Source organism: Macrobrachium rosenbergii, chromosome 29 (assembly GCF_040412425.1).
Source record: "Macrobrachium rosenbergii isolate ZJJX-2024 chromosome 29, ASM4041242v1, whole genome shotgun sequence".
Taxonomy (NCBI): Eukaryota; Metazoa; Arthropoda; class Malacostraca; order Decapoda; family Palaemonidae; genus Macrobrachium; species Macrobrachium rosenbergii.
In genome coordinates this window covers 23,303,119-23,323,022 of record NC_089769.1, presented here as the reverse complement: position 1 = coordinate 23,323,022, position 19,904 = coordinate 23,303,119, and the positions used below count along the sequence as shown (strand labels likewise).

The 19,904-nt window shown below is 39.1% G+C and overlaps 1 protein-coding gene across 1 annotated transcript in view; it reads right to left on the bottom strand.

The window, feature by feature from the left end:
- The window catches only part of LOC136854673 (carboxypeptidase D-like), a 226,835-nt gene that overhangs the window by 24,883 nt on the left and 182,048 nt on the right, over window positions 1-19,904 (bottom strand). The window contains exons 23-26 of the mRNA XM_067131272.1: window positions 11,917-12,069; window positions 11,174-11,373; window positions 7,695-7,858; window positions 4,112-4,246 (exon numbers count right to left, since the gene is read on the bottom strand). Of these exons, the coding sequence (XP_066987373.1) occupies window positions 4,112-4,246; window positions 7,695-7,858; window positions 11,174-11,373; window positions 11,917-12,069 (652 nt within the window). The remainder of the gene's footprint in view (window positions 1-4,111; window positions 4,247-7,694; window positions 7,859-11,173; window positions 11,374-11,916; window positions 12,070-19,904) is intronic.

The window sequence follows — 19,904 nt, the reverse complement described above, 5'->3', positions numbered from 1 at the left end:
CACGAGGCTCATCCACTCGTTCATGGAACAAATCTTCCTCTGCAGAAAGTCGCCGATCTTCTGCAGGCATGAGGCTATCTGTTGGCTTGACAGAAAAGCCTGAAAAGTCTGAGAGTCCAGACTCACTCCCAAATAGACAATCTGCTGACTGGGAGTAAGGCAAGACTTCTTCTCGTTGACAATGAGGCCTAGAGACTTTGCTAATTGAAGAGTCTTTGATAGGTCCTCCATACAGCTCTCCTCGAATGCCGCTTTGAGCAGCCAATCGTCGAGGTACATAGAAACTCGAATTCCTTCCAGGTGAAGATGTCTGGCTACTGATAACAGGACCCTTGTGAAAACTTGCGGGGGCTGTCGACAGACCGAAGCAGAGGGCACGGAACTGATACACCTGTCCTCGAAGACGAACCTCAGGAACTTCCTTGAATCTGGGTGTATTGGGACGTGAAAGTAAGCGTCTTGGAGGTCTATAGAAACCATCCAATCCCCCTGATGTAAAGACGCCAAGACCGACTGAGTTGTCTCCATGGAGAATTTTGTCTTCTGAACGAAGACATTCAACATACTCACGCCCAGTACGGGTCTCCATCCCCTGATGCTTTCGTAACCAGGAACAGACGATTGTAGAAACCTGGAGATAGAGGGGCATGAAGCAGTTCTATCGCTTCCTTCTCCAGCATGGCTCGGACTTCTGAGCGAAGGGCGCCTAGTTTCATGGAGTTGTGCGAGCACGCCTGTAAAGAAACTGGAGCCTCCACTAAAGGAGGTTTGGAAAGGAAGGGGATGGCATATCCTTCCTTTAAAACTTGATCGTCCAAGGGTCTGCCGAGATCCGTTGCCACTCTTGCCAGAACCTTTGCAGTCTGGCTCCTACTGCTGAATGGAGGACAAAAGGTTCATTTCTTCACAGGGGCTGTCGAGGTTCTAGGCGTGGCTTTGCCTTTTCCTCTGGCACTGCCAAAAACACATCTAGAGGATCTCCCTTTATACTGTCCAAACGAGAAAGCAGGAGACGAAACACCGCGCACAGAAGCGGTAGAAAGCACAGGTCTTTTCGCTTTCTTGGCAGACTGCGACAAAAGATCCTGGGTTGACTTCTGGGCTAACGCCTGGGAAATTGCAGCAACCAACTCTTGCGGAAAAAGATGTGCCTTGTCCAAAGGAGAAAACAAGAGTGCCGACTTCTGGTTTGAAGAAACACCTTTTGCTAAGAAGGAGCACCAAAGTTGCCTCTTTTTGAGAACCCCTGCCGTAAATAAAGAGGCCAGTTCTACTGCACCGTCGCAGATGCCCCTATCAATGCAGTCCACTACTCCTACCACATCATCCAAGAGCTCAGAAGGAAGATTAAAATCCTTAATCTTCCTGGCTAAGGCCGCAATCGCCCAGTCCAGGAAGCTCACTATTTCAAGAGTCCAAAACACGCTCTTGAAAACTTGATCCAGTTCGGAGGACGTAAAGAAAACCTTTCGCAGAATTAAGTGCGGTCCTCCTACTGGCATCCATGAGACTGGAGAAGTCCCCTGTGCGGAGGCAGCCACACCCAGGGAAAAATTTCCCCAGTCTCGTACCAACCCCGGTTACGGAAGGAACGACGAGAAGGAGGAAGACAGAAGACGTTCTTTCCACTTTCCCTCTTCTCAGCCAGCCAAGCATCCATCTTCTTAAGGCCTTTCTTCGCCGAGACGGACAGGACAAGTTTCAGAAAGTCCGGAGAAAAACAGAAGCCTTGTCCCTCTTGTACTGGGACCCAGGAGACGGAGGAGCCGCAGGCGAGAACGAATCAGGGAAGTTCTCAATGAAGAACTTCAAGAGCTTCTTGTAAGAAGAGAGTTGCGGAGACTTCTCCTCCTTACACTGCTCCTCTAAGCCCGAGAGGAGTTCGTCAGATACTGGGGACAAGTCCAGCTGGACTACGTCTTCATCCAAGTCCCTTGAACTGAAACTTGAGTTACACGACCGGGCTGGGAGGCTCGTGACATATTCTTGCTGTGTCACCGAAAGAGTTTGAGCCTGTTGAGGAGCCATCGGAGGTGCCAAAGGAGGTGCAGTTGGTACAGCAACCAAAGGTGGCGCCAAAGGAGGAGCCGCCGGTACCACAACGACAGGTGGCGCCAATGGAGGCGCAAGCGGCGCGCTACCGAGCGGCTGAAAGAGTAGTCGAGGCGGCGCCGCTGGTATCACAGGAGGCGCCAAAGGAGGCGCAATCGGCACAGCAGCCAAAGGTGGCGCCAACGGAGACGCAAGCGGGGCCGCTACCGGGGCGACTGAAAGAGGAGTCGAGGTGGGCGCCGCTGGCATCGTAGGAGGAGCCAAAGAAGAGACTTGACTTTTAGACAAAAGTTGTAAAATCGAGTCCAAACGGGCGTTGATTCCGTCAATCACTAGCTGTTGAGGTCCATCGAATGCTGGAGCAGGCGCCACAGGAACAGGAGTCACAGGAGTCGCTGGCGCCAAAGGAGCAGACCTCTCAGATGCAACTGTCTTATAAGGGGGCTCAGCTGAAAACGAATGAGACGAGTCCGACGAAGAAAGCCTCTCGGTTCCGCCCAAAAAGCTACAGGAAGGGGTAGGATCCTCCAGAAGAGCCTTCTTCTTAGGAATCTTCGATGGTGAAAGCAGACGAGACCTCTTCAAAGGTCTAGAAGCGTCGTCGAAACGCCAACCTCTAGGCGGGAGGAACTCCAACTGGAGCCACTGACACTATCCGCCTCCTCACCTTTTCGGTGGTGAGGGCCAGCAGCCTGGGAAGCGGCAACAGGACTGCTTGAGGGGGCAACTGCTCGGGAGCAGGTCCCACTCACCTCCTTTCGGCTTTCAGCATGCCTTCTCCCTGGAACCTGGGAGCCTGACAGGGGCCTAGACCTGGGAGCGTGAATGGGCCGAGAAGCTACCTCCTCCACAACACTTACACAAGGCACAACACTTGCATTATCACTGCGGTCTACTAACCGCTGCAAATTGTCTCCCATTTTCTGCATGGAAGACATAAACACATTAAGGACTGACACGGTATCAGGATTGGGAGAAACGGTGTCCGGGGCAGGTAAAACTACAGGAACTACAGGGGGAGCAGGGTTAATAGGGTTTACGAAAACCTCTTGACTACCTCCTGACCTCGAAGACCTAGAAGAGGCCTTCCTTATCCTATCTTTCTCTAGCTTCTTCATATACTTCCCAAAGCACTCCAGTCAGACAAAGTTAGTAGTTCACACTGTTACAAGTCAAGTCAGCAGAACATTTTTGCCCCTGCATGAAAAGCAAGAAGTGTGCGGATCTAAACTAAGCTTAACAAGCCTGGTTTTGCAGCCTTTGCTGCAAAACCGGATACCACTAGAACCTGAATCAGACATAATAGTCTAACTAAGAATAACGCTCAAGCAATAACTAGCGCCAGCAAAAACAACAAACCGAGTACTTCACCAAAAAAGGAACTAGAAGTTCGAATTGTGAGAAATACTACCAGCAGCAGAACCAGATACCGGTTCGGCACGCAAAAACTAATGACGTGTTCTTGGAACGGTTCCCGATACCCCGATAGAGGGCAGGGGGTAGAGGGATCACCTTTCGTAACGCTAGCGCAAAATTTGAATACTGCCGTGACGTCAAAGACGACAGCTATATGTAACTACCGGGTAAGTTGTATAAGTGAAATCTGATTTTATATTTCCTCTTTTTATTCTGTTTATTCCAAAGGAAAAAAGTTTGTCATCTTTATATTCTTTTAAAGGAGGGTTTACTGTATTACACTTTATTTCCATTTATTTTTACTCAATTTCAATACAGTATAAATTACTTACAGCACATATTAATCCTTTTCAAACAAGTTACATGTTAAGAAAGTTTTTGTTTTAAAAGTAATAGAACCAACTAATATTAAGTGCCTTAAGAGATTTGCAAAGGATGTATATATTGGCTGTAAGTGACAACCAAAATTTAACTGCTATCACTGGTAAAGATTAAAAAATAGTAAACTAAATTCTATTACAGCCAACTACATTTGGAAGCTTGGAAGAAAAAGCTCAAACCTTCAAGAAGCAGTGGAAGTAGTACAATACAGTATAGCATAGTACAGTACATAGTCAGTCTAGAAAAATGCAGTAACACTTACCAACAGACTACCAGGGTGGGGGTGTATGACACCATCATGTGTGGTACCATTGAAAAATTCAGCATTGCTACAAGTTGAAGCATTAACTGGCATATGCGCTAAAGAGGAATAGATGGATCCTAATTGCTGGAACACCTGAAAAAGGGATTACCATTTTAAAAACACCTATAATCTTTGGAGCTTTAAAAAAATATGATCAGTTTATACTAAAAACAATCAGAGAAAAGATTGTTTCAATAGTCTTGTGGAGTCAAGTAATCAAGGAAAACACATGAAGATATGCACGTGCTGAAGCCTCAGATGTTTGCCCATTTCACTGATAGGTGTGCCTTTAAATTATGTAGCACAGCAGATTTACAAAATTAAAATAGTAAATAGTTTAACAACCACAGGTCAACTAAGTTAAAAAGTAGACAAACATACCAGCCAATGATTATTTAAGCAAAGATACAAAAAAAAAAGATGGCCTTCCTCTGTTAACTCTTTATACTCAAGCTTTTCAAGGAAATATTTCACTTCAAATTTCTATTATAAACAACACTTAAGAAATTTTAGGCAAATAATAGCAAAAAAAAAAAAAAAAAAATCATAAGCTATGTGACTATCAAATGACCATGTATTTTTAACTTGGGTAAATAAAAATAAACAAACTTTGCTTGTACTGTATATACTCATGTAACGCACGATCTCACGTATCATGCAACCCCCCCAATTTTCACCCTTAAAAATGATTTTTATCATGTACCTAATGTATCATGTGAGTTCCTTTTTTGAGAGACCAAATTACAATAAACTAACCTCTTTTCCTCCCTCTTCTTTATCTACCCCATCTTCTAGTTAAATAAGTTAAAAAAGTAAAAGAGAATGATAACAATATCGTTAATAACATTATACTCGTTGCATAAACGCGTACAGCCATAAACAACCGAACAAGAAACAGCTGTTTTGCTATGAACAACCAAATCGGATAACAACAGCTGTTCTGCTTGCATTTCAACAATCGTACGATAGTAAAAACTTACCATAGTTATGTTATAAATGATGTTAAGTAGAATGGGACTGATATATTTTTACATTATACCCTTATTTGCTATGGAGAGAAGATCAGCAAGGAAATGTACTGCTAAATTTATGATGCAAGTTGTAGCTGAAGCTGAGGAAACAATGTTCAAGCTGCTAATGACTATAAATTATTGTGCATCGGCAACATAGAGGAAACTCCCAAAAACTTCAATATGCCATCAAACTCAACCGTAAACAAAATTGGAGAGAAAAGTATTTTGATCAAAACTACTGGGCATGAAAAAACACATTTTTCTGTTTTTTCACACCGATAAAAGACATATACATAAAGCTCGTATTATGATGAAATCAAGCGAAAATAGTGAACAGAATCTGTTGATTTTTCTATGCAAAAAACATCCCCAACGCCATCTATTAACGAAAAAAATAACAATATGGTTCACAATGAGACTTATTTAAGTCATATTTCGACTTAAAAAACTTTGTCTAACGAAAAATAACCTTGTCCTATATAAATAGAGTATCTAGAGATTCATTTACACTAACTAGAATTAAGAAAATCACTCTGAATTGAGTTAAGTACGGGGAAATAAACTTACCTCGTAATCACCCTCAGCTGATTTCCAAACCAAAACATTGATCGCTATGTATGCATTTTGTAATACAATAGTACTGTATTAAGAAAATACATACAATATTATTGGATACAGTGAAGTAAAGCACAACTTTTTAAAAGATCCATGGAAAATATGCATATTCCTTATGTTTGTGTATTACAGTATAATACGATACTAATATGTGAATATTACATATGCTTATTTCACATCTCGTGAAGGATGCAACCCCCTTAAAATTAGCTTCAAAATTAGGTCTTCAAAAGCCGCATGATACGCGAGTATATTTGGTACTTAAATTTACATTTCTGGTGAACAAAGTCTGAAAACAAAACTGAGGTAGGAAACACCTACCAAATCATGATGTCTGCAAAGACTATGAAATAAAAAAAAATTTCAAATGACTTCTAAAACCTCACAGACAAGCATTGTTATCACATAATTCAACTTTCATTATATCTGGCACAAACTGTGCTGCTTAGAAATGAACACACTACAGACTTGGGGAGTAATAACCAAAGTGGACTAGGGGAGTAATAACCAAAGTGGAAGTTGTGTGGGCCAGGGTCGAGTAGAGTAAAAGTTAACTGGTAATTCAGCCACAGACTTTTACATAGCAAAAATAACCATCACCAATTTTGATGATTTTAGTGTCAAATTATAACTTTCTAGTTGTAAGTCATGAAATATTAGTCTGATCTATATCATCAATTAAATTAGCTGATTTGAGATCTCATATGTAAGTTCAGCTGTCACACGGTAAACAATGGTTCTTGTACCTTCAGCCTTAAACTGCTATCATTATACATTTAGCATCAATTGTCACTAAGGTGCTTTTCCTCTATATTTAGTAAACTTCTTTCTTTATATACAATACATGGTCTCACAAATCTATTCTCTTCTTATTTTCAATATGTGGTATCATATAATTTTAATCTCATTTTCTCTGTCTCGTAGCATTCTACATCTGTTTAAAATCTGCTTGCTTTGCATTCAGCATCTGTTGTCACATAGCTGCTTTGTTTGTATTCAGCATCTACAAACAAAACCTCTCTTTGCACTGTACATCTGATGTAACACTGTTCCTCTCAGTCATCTTGCATTCATCATTTGTTGTTACAAAGTGATCTCTCTCTCTCTCTCTCTCTCTCTCTCTCTCTCTCTCTCTCTCTCTCTCTCTCTCTCTCTCTCTCTCTCTCTCTCTCTCTCTCTCTCTCTCTCTCTCTCTCTCTGTATAAATATATTTACAAAATAACTCACACACACAAACAACATTCTCTCTCTCCTCATCAACACCTGCTGTCACTATGTTCCTCTCTTTCTCTTTGTATTAAGTATCTGTTGTTACAAAACTACTCATACACACACACACAAACGACACACATCCTCTGGCTTTAACTTCTGTTACCATAGATTTTCTCTCTCTCTCTCTCTACACTCCCATCTGTAATCACTAAGTTCCCCCCCTCTCTCTCTCTCTCTCTCTCTCTCTCTCTCTCTCTCTCTCTCTCTCTCTCTCTCTCTCTCTCTCTCTCTCTCTCTCCTATCTGTAATCACTAAGTTCCTCTATTTCTCTTTGTATTCACATCTGTTGTTACAAAGCTACTCTCACAAAAACAACACACATTCTCTAGTTCTTTGCATTTAACTTTTGTTATCACAAATTCCATTCAACTGGCATTTGAAGTTATAAATGCTATACTGTATATGTGTGATGTAATATATCGTTTAACAAATGTCATAATTTCTTGCTCCTTTCAATTCTCCTTTTGAAATTTCTAATTTTCTGTTCCATTACAATTAATGACATTTATTCACAATACACATGTAGCCACAAACTTTAAAGAGGCAATTCTTCTCTCTGCTCTGCATTATAGTAATTATACACATAAATTTTACAATTAAATTTATTAATGAATAACTCAACCACTTGCTTTGAAACTAACCTCAGAATCTGGAGTGAGGAAAGTACCGTGACGCATATAAGAAAAAGGCACAGCTACGCCTTCTGCTCCACCTCTTAATATTAATGCTAATGTAAACTTGTGCTCCATCATCCATTTCTGCACTGCAGCTACTTCAGGCTGAACACTGGTACTTTTTTCTTTCACTGAAAAAGAAAATTCCACCCAAAATTCAAAATGTTCTTATCTGAGCCTGGCGGCAGTTATTTGTAAATATCTTCGGCAAAATTAACCACTCTTCAATCAACCCCAAAAGTCTTAAAATAAGAAAAAATCCACACACACAAAAACACACCACTTATCTGATAACCAAGCTTTGTACTGAGCAGTTATAGCAGGTGGAGGAAAATATTATAAGCACACGAAATAAAGTATTGCCAGTTTCACCATACATCCCTCATGAACAAGTTAACAGTGTTTGTGAAAATAAACACAGGGGCAATCTCAATGTTACTGACACTTAGTCTCATTTCAAGCACACGAAATATAGTATGACTAGTTTCTTCATATAAACCTAATGAACAAGTTAGCAGTGTTGGGAGAGATATTTCCACAAACACAGGGCAGTCTCAATGTTAATGAAGCTTATTCTCATTTCATGCACACGAAATAAAGTACAGGCAGTCCTTGGTTATCGGCGAGGGTTCTGCTCTGGGAGTGTGATGATAACCAAAAATTGCCACTAACCGAAAATCGGCGATTTCCAGTGCTTTTTCGGCGATTTTCGGGGCTTATCGGCACCAAAACGCGCCGATTTTCGGTTATTGGCGCCTCTGTTAGGTATGTATCAGCGCCAATACTCAATTATCAGCGCTGATAAGCGGAAATCGGTGATTTTCGGCACCGAAAATTGCGAATTTTCGTCGCTAGACAAGCGCCGTAAAACCGGATCGCCATTAACCAGGGACTGCCTGTACAGCTAGTTTCTTCATATAAACCTCATGAACAAGGTTGCAGTGTTGGGAGAGATATTTCCACACACAGGGGGCAATCTCAATGTTGATGAAGCTTATTCTCATTTCATGTACATGAAATTAAGTAAGGCTAGTTTCTTCACATAAACCTCATGAATGAGTTAGCAGCATTAGGAGAGATATTTCCACAAACAAAGGGGCACTCTCAATGTTAATGAAGCTTATTCTCATTTCATGCACATGAAGTAAAGCATGGCTAGTTTCATTATATAAACCTCATGAACAAGTTAACAGTGTTGGGAGAGATATTTCCACATACGGGCAATCTCAATGTTAAAGAAGCTTATCATTATTTCATGTACATGAAATAAAGGATGGCTAGTTTCATCATACTGTATACACCCCATGATAAAAATTTTGCTATAACAGCAGTATTTAAGTGCATCTGCTTTCTAAACAGAAGTATCACAAAGTAAAAAAAAAAAAAACTGAGTGAACCATATTAGAATATTCTGCTGTGGGTGTTATTTGCAAAGGCACTTTTTCCTCTAAAATTGTTTAAGGAGTTATAGTACACGTCATATGTTTACTATGCTTAGATGGCATTAAATATTTTTTCCGTTTTCCATAAGATTAATCTACAGTTTTTTTTATGGGTACAAGCATTTTATTTTCTGTGTTCCTGTATACATCCTTTGCAATCATTTGAAGATACAGTACAGTATCATAATAGGTTTGAATTTAATGAACAGTCAACTGTTCACAATACGGTAAACAGTTGTGAAACTAAAACTCAATTGCTTATATATAGGAAAAGGACTCTGAAATGTTAAGGATGATGGGTTTTGAAAGGGTCATTACACCATGTGTATTTAGGTGCAATTTAACAAAGTACAAGGATAAAAATAGCATAAAGAGAAACTGACCAACAAAGACAAAATATTGCAATATAAATATACCACACTGAGAGCAACTGATTTCATCAGCTGCTTTGATTTTATATACTGTATACCAGTAGTCTTTTTTGTGTTCCAGAGAGTTTCTTCTATTAGGGAGGTACACAAAAAAATTGTTTAGATGTTTACCTAAATATGTACCCAACATTCAAACAATTACAAATCTTGTCATTGCCAAGGGGAGAGTTATCATCTGAAGAGGCAGTGTGGCAATTTTCCAATCCTTGCCCTAATTTAACTCATTCTTTTGAATAAGTTAAATTAGTTCTAACCACTACTTTGCTTGCATTCTCTTTGTTTACAGCATGGACAAATTCTTATCTGCTAGTTGTCAATGAATCTTGTTTATGCCTTGTAAGAGTAGGTAGCTTGCAGTACTTCTCCCTGGTAGTTCCTCTTCTATATCATGACTTAAGCTTAAGTTTACTCTTCTCAGAAGATGTTCACGAAAAGCATTACAAGATGTAAATTATCTTCTGCACTTTTAGCGTCATGAGACAAGGCTTATAAACCCTTTGATATATACCCCTTTGCTTTCAAATCTGACTCAGGAGTAAGTGACGAGTGTGTACAATGGCTAGAACAGAATCTTAAGGTATACAGACTCTCACCCTAGTTCCCTTAAACATGGAAGCAGGTCTGGTTAAACTATTTAGTAAAAATAATAAGCAAACTTGCTAACAAGAGAAAGCTGGGCATGCCAGCAAGCAATGGCTCCTTGTTTCCAGTACCACACCAATGTAGCTAAACTGTGCCACTGGCCCATGGGTCTCACATGGGTGAGCCAGATATGAAATCAAGTTTATTCAGTCTGACAGTCCCATTGTACTGCAGCAAATCTGTTGTATTTGAGGAAGCCAAACATATTTGAAGAAAATTACCATACACATAACAGATATGAAACCAACAACACCTGAAGTTTGCCTTAAATTATAAAATTTTTCCAGCTAACGACTATACTTTTGATGTTGGTGAATAGGAAGATTATGGATCCAAAGGGATGTATCAGAATATTTTAAAACATAGGGACCCAAATAGCAGTCTGGTTACTTTACTACTGAAGTAATATATAAAAACCTCATATGATTATAAAATTGTAAATTGACAAGATGACCAATGTGGACAGTTACTTTGGACATCAGTTACTGACAACTAAAAAGTACAGTAGTTACTAATAACAAGAACTGCTAAAAAATGTTCTTACATAGACAGAACTTATTGCATTTGATTTTATTTTCTATTTGATTATATTTAATCATTTATATAATGGGAACAAGATTCCAAGTTGAGAAGTAATTTATTTTGCAGCATTTGTTGTAGGTTGTGTTTATGTATGAAGGCAAGATTTACTAACTGTCCACAAAACCACCTGCTCATGGCCTTTAGGTTAAATTTACTGCTTGACCTTCACTTTCTAGGACAGAAATTTCTTCCATTTTTTATAGGAGAGGGAAAAAATGCATTACATGCTGGCACATCCATTAATTTTTACTGTACGTTAAAACTCCTGACATATTTTTAGACATAAGCTAACAATAAGATTACTAGCATAATAAAGTTTAATATCTTTTCAAACATAAAAAGTACTTACCATTTATGACAAAGTTTTCATCTATTTCCACACCATTTTTATTCTTACTATTGATTTCTGTTTTGCATCCTGGGACTTTCTCACTAGATTTTGGAACTTCTGCAATATTATCTGGATTGAGGGTTGGCACAATATGAATGACAGCATTTTGTAAAATTTTGTCTACAGTTGCATCATGGCCATATCGAGATAGCAAGTACCTAGGAAAAAGTTATGCATTAAATTTTTTAATAATAATAATCAAAAGGCTAATAAAACCCTAAACTGGAGTTTTGAAGTAAAGCAAAATAATCTTGATTATATACAAAGCTTATAATGTTTAATGAATTAGTAAGATAATATTATTAGCAACTGAAAAAATTTTGTTTTTATCTGATGTAATTTCATTACTGTATTTTGTTTCATTTAAAAAGCCAAAATTTAAATTACCCAACTTTCGTGACCTTGGCAAATCCTGGATATATTTCATTCCTGAGACAAAAGTAAGTGATGGTGATCAATATGGCTGAGTGGACCTTAGGTTCCAGGCAGGGAAGAACATCACTTTTTGTGTACCTAGCTTACTGTCAACAATCTCTGTATCCACAAAATTAGTTATTATTGTGTATATTTGTTTTATTTAAAACCTCTCCTGTTAATTCACAAAGCTACTGATTGATTATGAAATTTAGATCTTGAAGACCAAGCGTCAGAACACATCAGGATTATTCAGCGCAGCAGTGAAGATGAAATATATAAATTACCTGGCTAACTCCAATGCAAGTTCTTTGCCAGCTCTGTCACTGACACCAAGCCCTCCAATTACAGCAACAGAAGAGCGTGTCACCTTGTTCTGCATGCGCTGAGTATCAATTTCCAAAGCCAATATCTGTCGACTCTTAACACTACGTCCAATGCTGAAATCATAAAAACATATTTGAATAATTACAATAAAAATAAAACTATGAAATACTGCACAAAAAACAAATACTTTAAGTCTAAATAAACAATATCCAAATAAAGTTACAAACACAAAGTGGAAGAAGTATAAATGGAGTATGAAAAATTCAAGGACATGGTCAACTGAAATCAGAGCATGACTGTATCAAACCACATGAAATAAGAATAACAGACCACATGAAACGAGAATAACAGGAGTGGATATAAGACAAAGAATTCAGAAGTTTAATTAGGGGAAAATGAGTGTTAAAAGTTAACCAGTACAGTACAGCGAGATGAGCTATCATGTACAAGTATATGAAAAAGACACATAGGGTAGCCAAATTTAATCAAAACTAAGGGGGAGAAAAAGACACTAGACTGGATGAGAATGAATGAAGAGACAAAAATAAATAAACAAACAAATCCTGGAATACAGTATGCACATGGAGAGAGACTGTCTGGGGAGAATGAAGTCATGAATTGATGGGGTAATTATTCTGGAGATGTAGGTGATAAAAGGAAGGAACATCTAATTAGTGCAAAAGTAGATTAGGTTAATGTAAAATTATAGAATGTTATTGGAAAGATGGCAGCTGAAAGATTAAAAAAACGTTCAGGCATCTGACACTTAAGCGGCTTCTGGTGAGATAATGGTTTATGGTGGTAAGAGCTTAACAACCAAGTTGTGGAACAAACGTTAAGGCATGTCCAGATTTCAGTTATTCTTATTTTATATTTATTAATGGATTGGGTGATAAGAATTACTGTTCCTTTGATTAGAAAGGCAAAACAAAGGCTACCATCAGAAGACCAGCAAATAACACCTTTGTCAGAAGTGCTTATGATAACTATAACAAACTCTGAAAAAAACTGTGCCAAGAATGCAGGTATCATTGTAAAAAAAAACAAAAACCTCTGACACATTCTTCCTCCAAAAACTCTTTCTTCTTTCTCTTTACCACAGCCAAAGCATCACAAAATACTCTGATCAATTTCTTTACCTAGCTAACCTTTTCACCACTTCATACCTACACTTCTCACCCTTCCAGTTCTTCCTAAGCCATATTAACTACATGCACAATTCTTGTGAGAGCTTTAAACTTTTTCATTTATATTCAGCATCCACTGTAAAAAAAAAAAAAAATCTGGTTCAACAATTCCTGCACACATTCCCACCTTAGCTTCCACTGACATTCCTAATCTTAAGAAAAGACCTAGATACTTTCCTTGTTTTACCTATTCTATGACTTATCTGTTCTAAAATCCTACTAGTACAGGTTTACAACCTCTTATCCATAATTCTAAAAACTGAAAGCGCTAAGAACCAAATTTTTATGAAGGGAGTGTCCATTTGCAAAAGTCAAACAGCAGGGCTATAATTAAAATAATAAAAACTTGTTTTGGTTACTATATCCCATTATAGTATATTGCATATATTATGACAGTATCATATTACTAATGTAGTACAGACTATGAACATTACAATCATGCAGCATTTGCATTCTGGTTATCTTTACATCCTCAAAACCTCAGCTGACTGAGAACTAAAGGTATCCTCAATGCTATCAGTTGCAGATTACTTTATTTATAAATAGAGTAAATTGTAAATAAAGTCAACGTGTGATTTATCAAGTTTCGGAGTTGCTTTTGCCTGTTACAAAATGTTTTGTATCCTAACCTGCTTGCTGTCTGATTTTTTCATTCACAGCTACAACCTGCAGTTTAAATTTAAAAGTATATTTCCTTAGGACCTTCTCCAATGCATGAGGGATGAATAAAAATGTATTTTATTTTTATTTATAGAAGTCATCATTGAGAATTAACCAGCTTTAACAACTCCACAACTGTAATGCAGCTTTTAACAAACTTGCGATAGTTACAGCAAATGATGATGGCAAACACTTGTTTCTCAATTCGCTAGTTTACACTAGTACTTGTTGTTATTTGTGCCAGTTTTGAATGTTAATTATAAGAAATAGTAATGAATTATTAGACAAGCCACAAGTTCGGTAAGCCTGGCTGAATATATGACAGTTGCAAATAGCCTACTGAACTTTAGCTGGTCAAAAACTAACTTAGATATATGCATTACCATTGTAACCTACCAAGACGAGAAAAGCATACAAAATCTAACCTGCTTTAATTTACCGAAATAAAACATTAAGCATATCCTAGTACAATCTACCAAAAAAGTAACTTGCATGTTACATACTACATGCAATCAAATCATGTTTTGGCAACAAAATTTGAGGTTGCATACCAGAGATCGGAGAATACACAAGTATGTACAGTAATTACGGTTCTTTTGATGCAGTGTATTTTTTAGTTTTACAAAACATTTTCATTGGAAATAAAATGTGCTAATTTATTTATGGAGCAAACTTTAGTTGCAAAATCTGAAAACATCTGAAAACCAAAACACAGCTACCCCAAAAAGTTTTGGATAAGGGACTGTGGACCTTTGTCATCCTTTACATTTACCCCTGTGGACCTTTGTCATCCTTTACATTTACCCCCAAGTATAAAAAGTTTTAATAACAATTTAAAGTTTTCTTAGGTATACATGCCAAAGCCTTTTATATATGTATATTTCAGCACAAGCTGGAAACTGGTCCAAAATTGGTAACAAGGTAGGTAACCAGGTGGTTAAAAGGTGGAGATAAGGGGTGAGTGGGGGCATATCCCTCACTCACTGACCATCACACTCGCTTTGCCTTTGGCAGCAAAGACCAAAAGGGGCAGCTGAGATGGGACTAAATATAAAAGGTTCTGGTCTGTATACACAAGAAAAATACAAGCTGTTATTCAAAATTTGTTATTTGCTTCTAGGAAAATACAAACCATTGCCTTTTATATAGAAAACTTACTCCTTAGAGTAGAGATCATTCCACTTTCAACTTACTGGAGTTGAGAATCACCAGAGAACCGACATGACACCAGCTGCCTTGGAAGCAAGGGAGGTCATGATTCTTGAATCCCACCTGGTCTGGCAAAATAGTTAGCCAGAGTAAGACCCTGGGCCTAAGTGCCCCTTCTAAGGTGAGAAGGGGTTACTCAAGTAAGAACCATTTGGAGAACCATTACACCTACAGGAGACTTTATGTTAGAAGGCAGTTTGGTCCAGGTAAAACCCAGAACTGGGTGCTGGATTGAACTGTTATAAGAGAGAGGATGAAGGAGACACCTCCCATGCATCAATTGGGAGAGGGTGCCTAAAGTGCAATCACCTGTACCCTGCTAACACCAGCATGTACTTTGGCCCAGATGCTGCTCTTGTAAGAAACAATAAGGATGAAATGGAATCCAGGAACCGACCTTGTCCAAAATGGAGCTCAAGTGACTAAACAACATGCTGGACAACCATCACAGGCCCCAGAGAAAAAGCATCTGGGACTTGTGAGCGACTTCCCTCAGGTAGAATGAGGACCAGGGAGTCTGATATGCCAGAACTCATCCTCATTACCTGGAAACTCAAAAATTTCAACTGAACACTGAGGCTGAGGAACAGACTTACATCCTTGACTTTTAGAACCCTCCCATGGAAAGAGAACCAACACCTCCCTCAGAGGAGATGACAGTCTGAAGAAATCATATGAAGCCAAAAGAAAGAGTTCATAGTTAACTCTTTCCAATGCTGAAGGTACTGATGCAAGAAGGAAACTCTCAAACTCCAGGAGTGGATAACTTCAAGCAGTACTGAAAAGCACAGGCTGGAAAAGCAGTAACTCATCCAGCCATCCACCTACATTCAGAGGAAAAAAATTGAGGAAACTCCCAATCTCTAATCAAAAGAGATGAGATGAGCTACCATTCCTACTGAGGAATGATGGAATGAGTGTGCTCCTCATCCTGTTGAAAGCTGAGTGCGATGCAGCAAGTCAAAAAACTTCCCAATTATATGTTGCAACCAGGAAAGAACATTCTCATTCTAAGTATAAAGACTTTGTCCAACAACAGAACAGTCTTGAAAGATACTTTTGTAATGCTTAAAGCACTAAGAACAAAAGTTGCTCTGGACCAAAGTTCCTGAGAGACAGAGATTGCTCAACACTTTAAGTATAGACAACTTCACCTAAGAGCAGAGGCCTAACTCAACCAGAAAAAGACTAGCCTTTCCATCAAGTACTGAAAAAGGGCCTGACTTAGCTAAGTTAAAAGGGTAAGTTCTGCAATCTACTGAGTAAAGCCTCTGAACAGAGAGATTCCCTTTCTATGATACTAATCATAGAAGATCCTCCTCACCATGTTGCATGTTTGCTGAAAAAGTTGAAAGGCACACCACTAAATTTCTTGCTACCCTGCAAGAAAATGCATTCTTTCTGTAGCTGCTGGAGAATTCCAGCATATGTTGCAGGAAGTGTACAGCTCAACAGCAAAGATGAACAGCAGGCTGACAAGGAAAGAGGGCTGGGTCACTTTCATGGTGCTTTAACCAGAGAAACAGCAGATCAGGAAGCTCCTTGGCCAAGGGCCAAATAGGAATTGCCAGCACCAAATGATGAAGGAATGAGACATTGTTTATCACAGCTTGAAAAATTTAGGGAAACTGAACAATGAAACACTTTGTTTACCTGTCCTTGAAGAAGCTGGGAAAATTAAACAAAGAACAAAATTAAGTGTTCTTCAGGTGATGGACCTTAATTCCATCATTTCTCCAAAACCAAAAATGAAAACAGAAAGCTGAAGTTCTCTGTACTCATAGTCTCTAACATCAAGTATGGGAACTCAAATACCTGAAACTACTTCTTTACTCAGGAGAGCAAGGACCAAACTGTCCCTAAGCCCAAACACTGACAGTTGACTTCAACTACAATGACATTCCACTGTGCAAAATGTATAATGCAGACAACCTGGCAGTAGCAAACCATCCCTCGAGCAGCTGCATGGCTAAAGGAAGGAAAGTATGGACATAGCTCATCTTTACTTGCATCCCAGTCCTAACAGTGTTGAAACTGCTCATCCAAAACCAAGAGACTTTCAACCATTCTGAAAACCAGCAATACCAAACATGCTGCAAACTCAACAAGAATGGTGCAGTGCAGACGAGGTTAGCCATAAAGGCACACGCCTAAGATGAAACTCATTCCAGGTGTGTGGCCCCCTTCCTTCAAATGCTTTCGAATCCAAAGCAATACTGAAGGTGGGGAATACAGAAAACTTCACAAAGGTTTCTGTTGCCAAAGGCAGTGAAAGCATCCTTAACGCTTATTTTAAAAAGTAAAGCAGCATGGAGAAGTCTGAATCGGTACTTCAGAGCTGTAACAGACACAGACATGAGCATGAAGTTTCACACAGGCAATATGAGACACCTTCTCGTAACAGGCGACCTACAACAACCTGCCATGGCCAAGAAGGCTGTTCCAGCCAGAACAGGAACTGTGCCATTACCTACTTGAGCTCATCTCTGCTGCCAAGTGTTAGTGAGCTAAAGTACTTTACCGGCTGCTTAGGGATGAACTTGGACTCCACTTAGTTGATCACAAACCCTCGTCTGTAACAAAAAAATGAGAAATCCATCAAAATTTGAAAGGGTAGAGCCCTTATAGGCACTGCAACTCTGTAACTTAAGGGTACGGCAATAAGAGAGTACCCTTTAAAGAGCCCAAGCTGCATTAACGACAGAAAGTACATAATTTCCCTGGGAAATGTCTGTCGCCAGTCCAAAACAGCATCATGAAATAGTAAATGATTCCTTCTCATGTAAAGTCAAGGTACTTCTGAGAGCTATGAATAATGGATACTCAAAGGTTCTCATCCTTCAGTTTTCACAACAGTAAGAAGTCCCCTATTTCTTTGATGGATACTAGAGCCATGCCCATCAAAAGACTAGTAAAAATGTATTTGTTACACAAACTTGAAAAAGGAGACATTGAACATTGGTCTCTAAACCCCCAGTTGTGCTCCCTAAAATGAGACCCGACCACTAGACCAGGGAACTGGTGTTTTACAACTTCTAATGGTACTTTTCTCCAAAACTGCTCATGCCTGTTGACAAGACCAAGACATATGCAAACATGCAGAAAGAAAACAGAATTTGTTCAGTGTATAAAGCAGAGTCCTAGAGCAGAAGCCCCCAGCTGTTCTGAAGAACTGCTAAGAAAATGATTCTGCTCCTTGCATCTGCACTACAGGTGAGAGAGGTTATCTCTCTCTCTCTCTCTCTCTCTCTCTTTCTCTCTCTCTCTCTCTCTCTCTCTCTCTCTCTCTCTCTCTCTCTCTCTCTCGTAAAAGCAGCAGGGAAGAAGTTTGCACGATCCACTGAAGATAAACACACTTCCTGACCCATAGATCCAGGAATTAGCCTTCTCCAAACACCATGCACTAACTGTGACTATGGCAACATGCCCAAGAGGTACTTCTAGAGTATACCTGAAAGTCAACAATGAAAATGAAACGGAGGTCCAGAATGATGCCATAATCACTCTCCTCCATATGATATTCCACCTACTACGATGGAAATAAACCCTGTTAATTGCCATTCCAGCATGGTCTTCAAGAAAAATGGGACCACCCAACACCATTTAGTCCTTGGAGGCCCATGCTGCTCCTCCCTCAGCTACAGAAGACCAGAACTCTGCTCCCTTGGGCATTTCCTAGCCTATACAGAACTAGAAGAGTCTGTAGTCAGAGAATGTACAAGCCACCATGGAGTCAGGGTCAGAAGCCCCATTCCAATTTAAACACTGCTGTCTCCTTGCTTCAAGACTCAGTAAAAACCAAAAAAGAAGGGAGTGACTTAGTCTTCTGTTCCTGACTTGACTAGCCCTGCAGTACGAGGCAAGTAAGGACAATGGAGAGAAGAGTAGGAGAGCCGTTAACACTCTGCTTCTTCATCTTTGTCCTCTACTTTGTCATTTACCTCCATCTACACCCTGCTATCTTTCCTTGGGCATAAGAAGTCTTGATAGGCTGCTTTTGTGTACTCTCCCCCTCAGGAGAGGACAGAGGTGCCCAGTCACCAGCAGTGATTGCCTTTACCAAGATAGGGTCAGCACTGCAGTGCCAGCCCATTTAGACTCAAGGTCTGCTTCCATCTATTGTCTCAGTAAGCTCTCGGGCTCTCAATGAGTTAAGGCTTTTCAGTTTGTTCTCGTGATGCACAAGTCATTCCCCATCCAGCTCACACTGATACTCCTGTATAAAAGGTGATGGTCTGTATTCCAGTAGGAACAACTATCACTTCCATTCTTCCACTATCATATTAATTTTCACTACTACATCCTAACCATACACTTGACAAGTTTCCCTTTTCTCTTTCACCTCTTATAAAGAGTTAAAATTCTACCTTTAATTTCGTGCCATTCCTACTCACTATCCCAATCACCACTGTACTGGAGTACAATATCAGCTACTATTAACGACCCAATTTCTTGTTACACCAAAATATTGTGCCCTTTATCTAAAGATACCAGTCATTAAAGCATAACACATCTTTGTCCAGTTCTTTTTTCCTTCCAACTAACCACTCTCTCATCTACATATTGCTTTGTTTGTGTCATGAAATTGTCAACTACTTGTAACTAATCACCTTATAAATCTTACATCCTCAGCATTCTTCATACTGAACCTAGATGAATTCTATCAAAAGCTTTTTCTAGGTCCATGACCTCGACATAAGGTGTTTTACCTTTACTTTCCAACTTCCTACACAATTATTTCATCATTACTTAATTTATGCACCCTCTTCCTTATCTAACACCAGACTGATATTTTTCTCTATTAATCCTACCAAGACATGATACAAGTGCTGTATATTAAAGTGAGTCACAAAAAATACAAACATCAGATACAGTAATATACAAGAAAAATA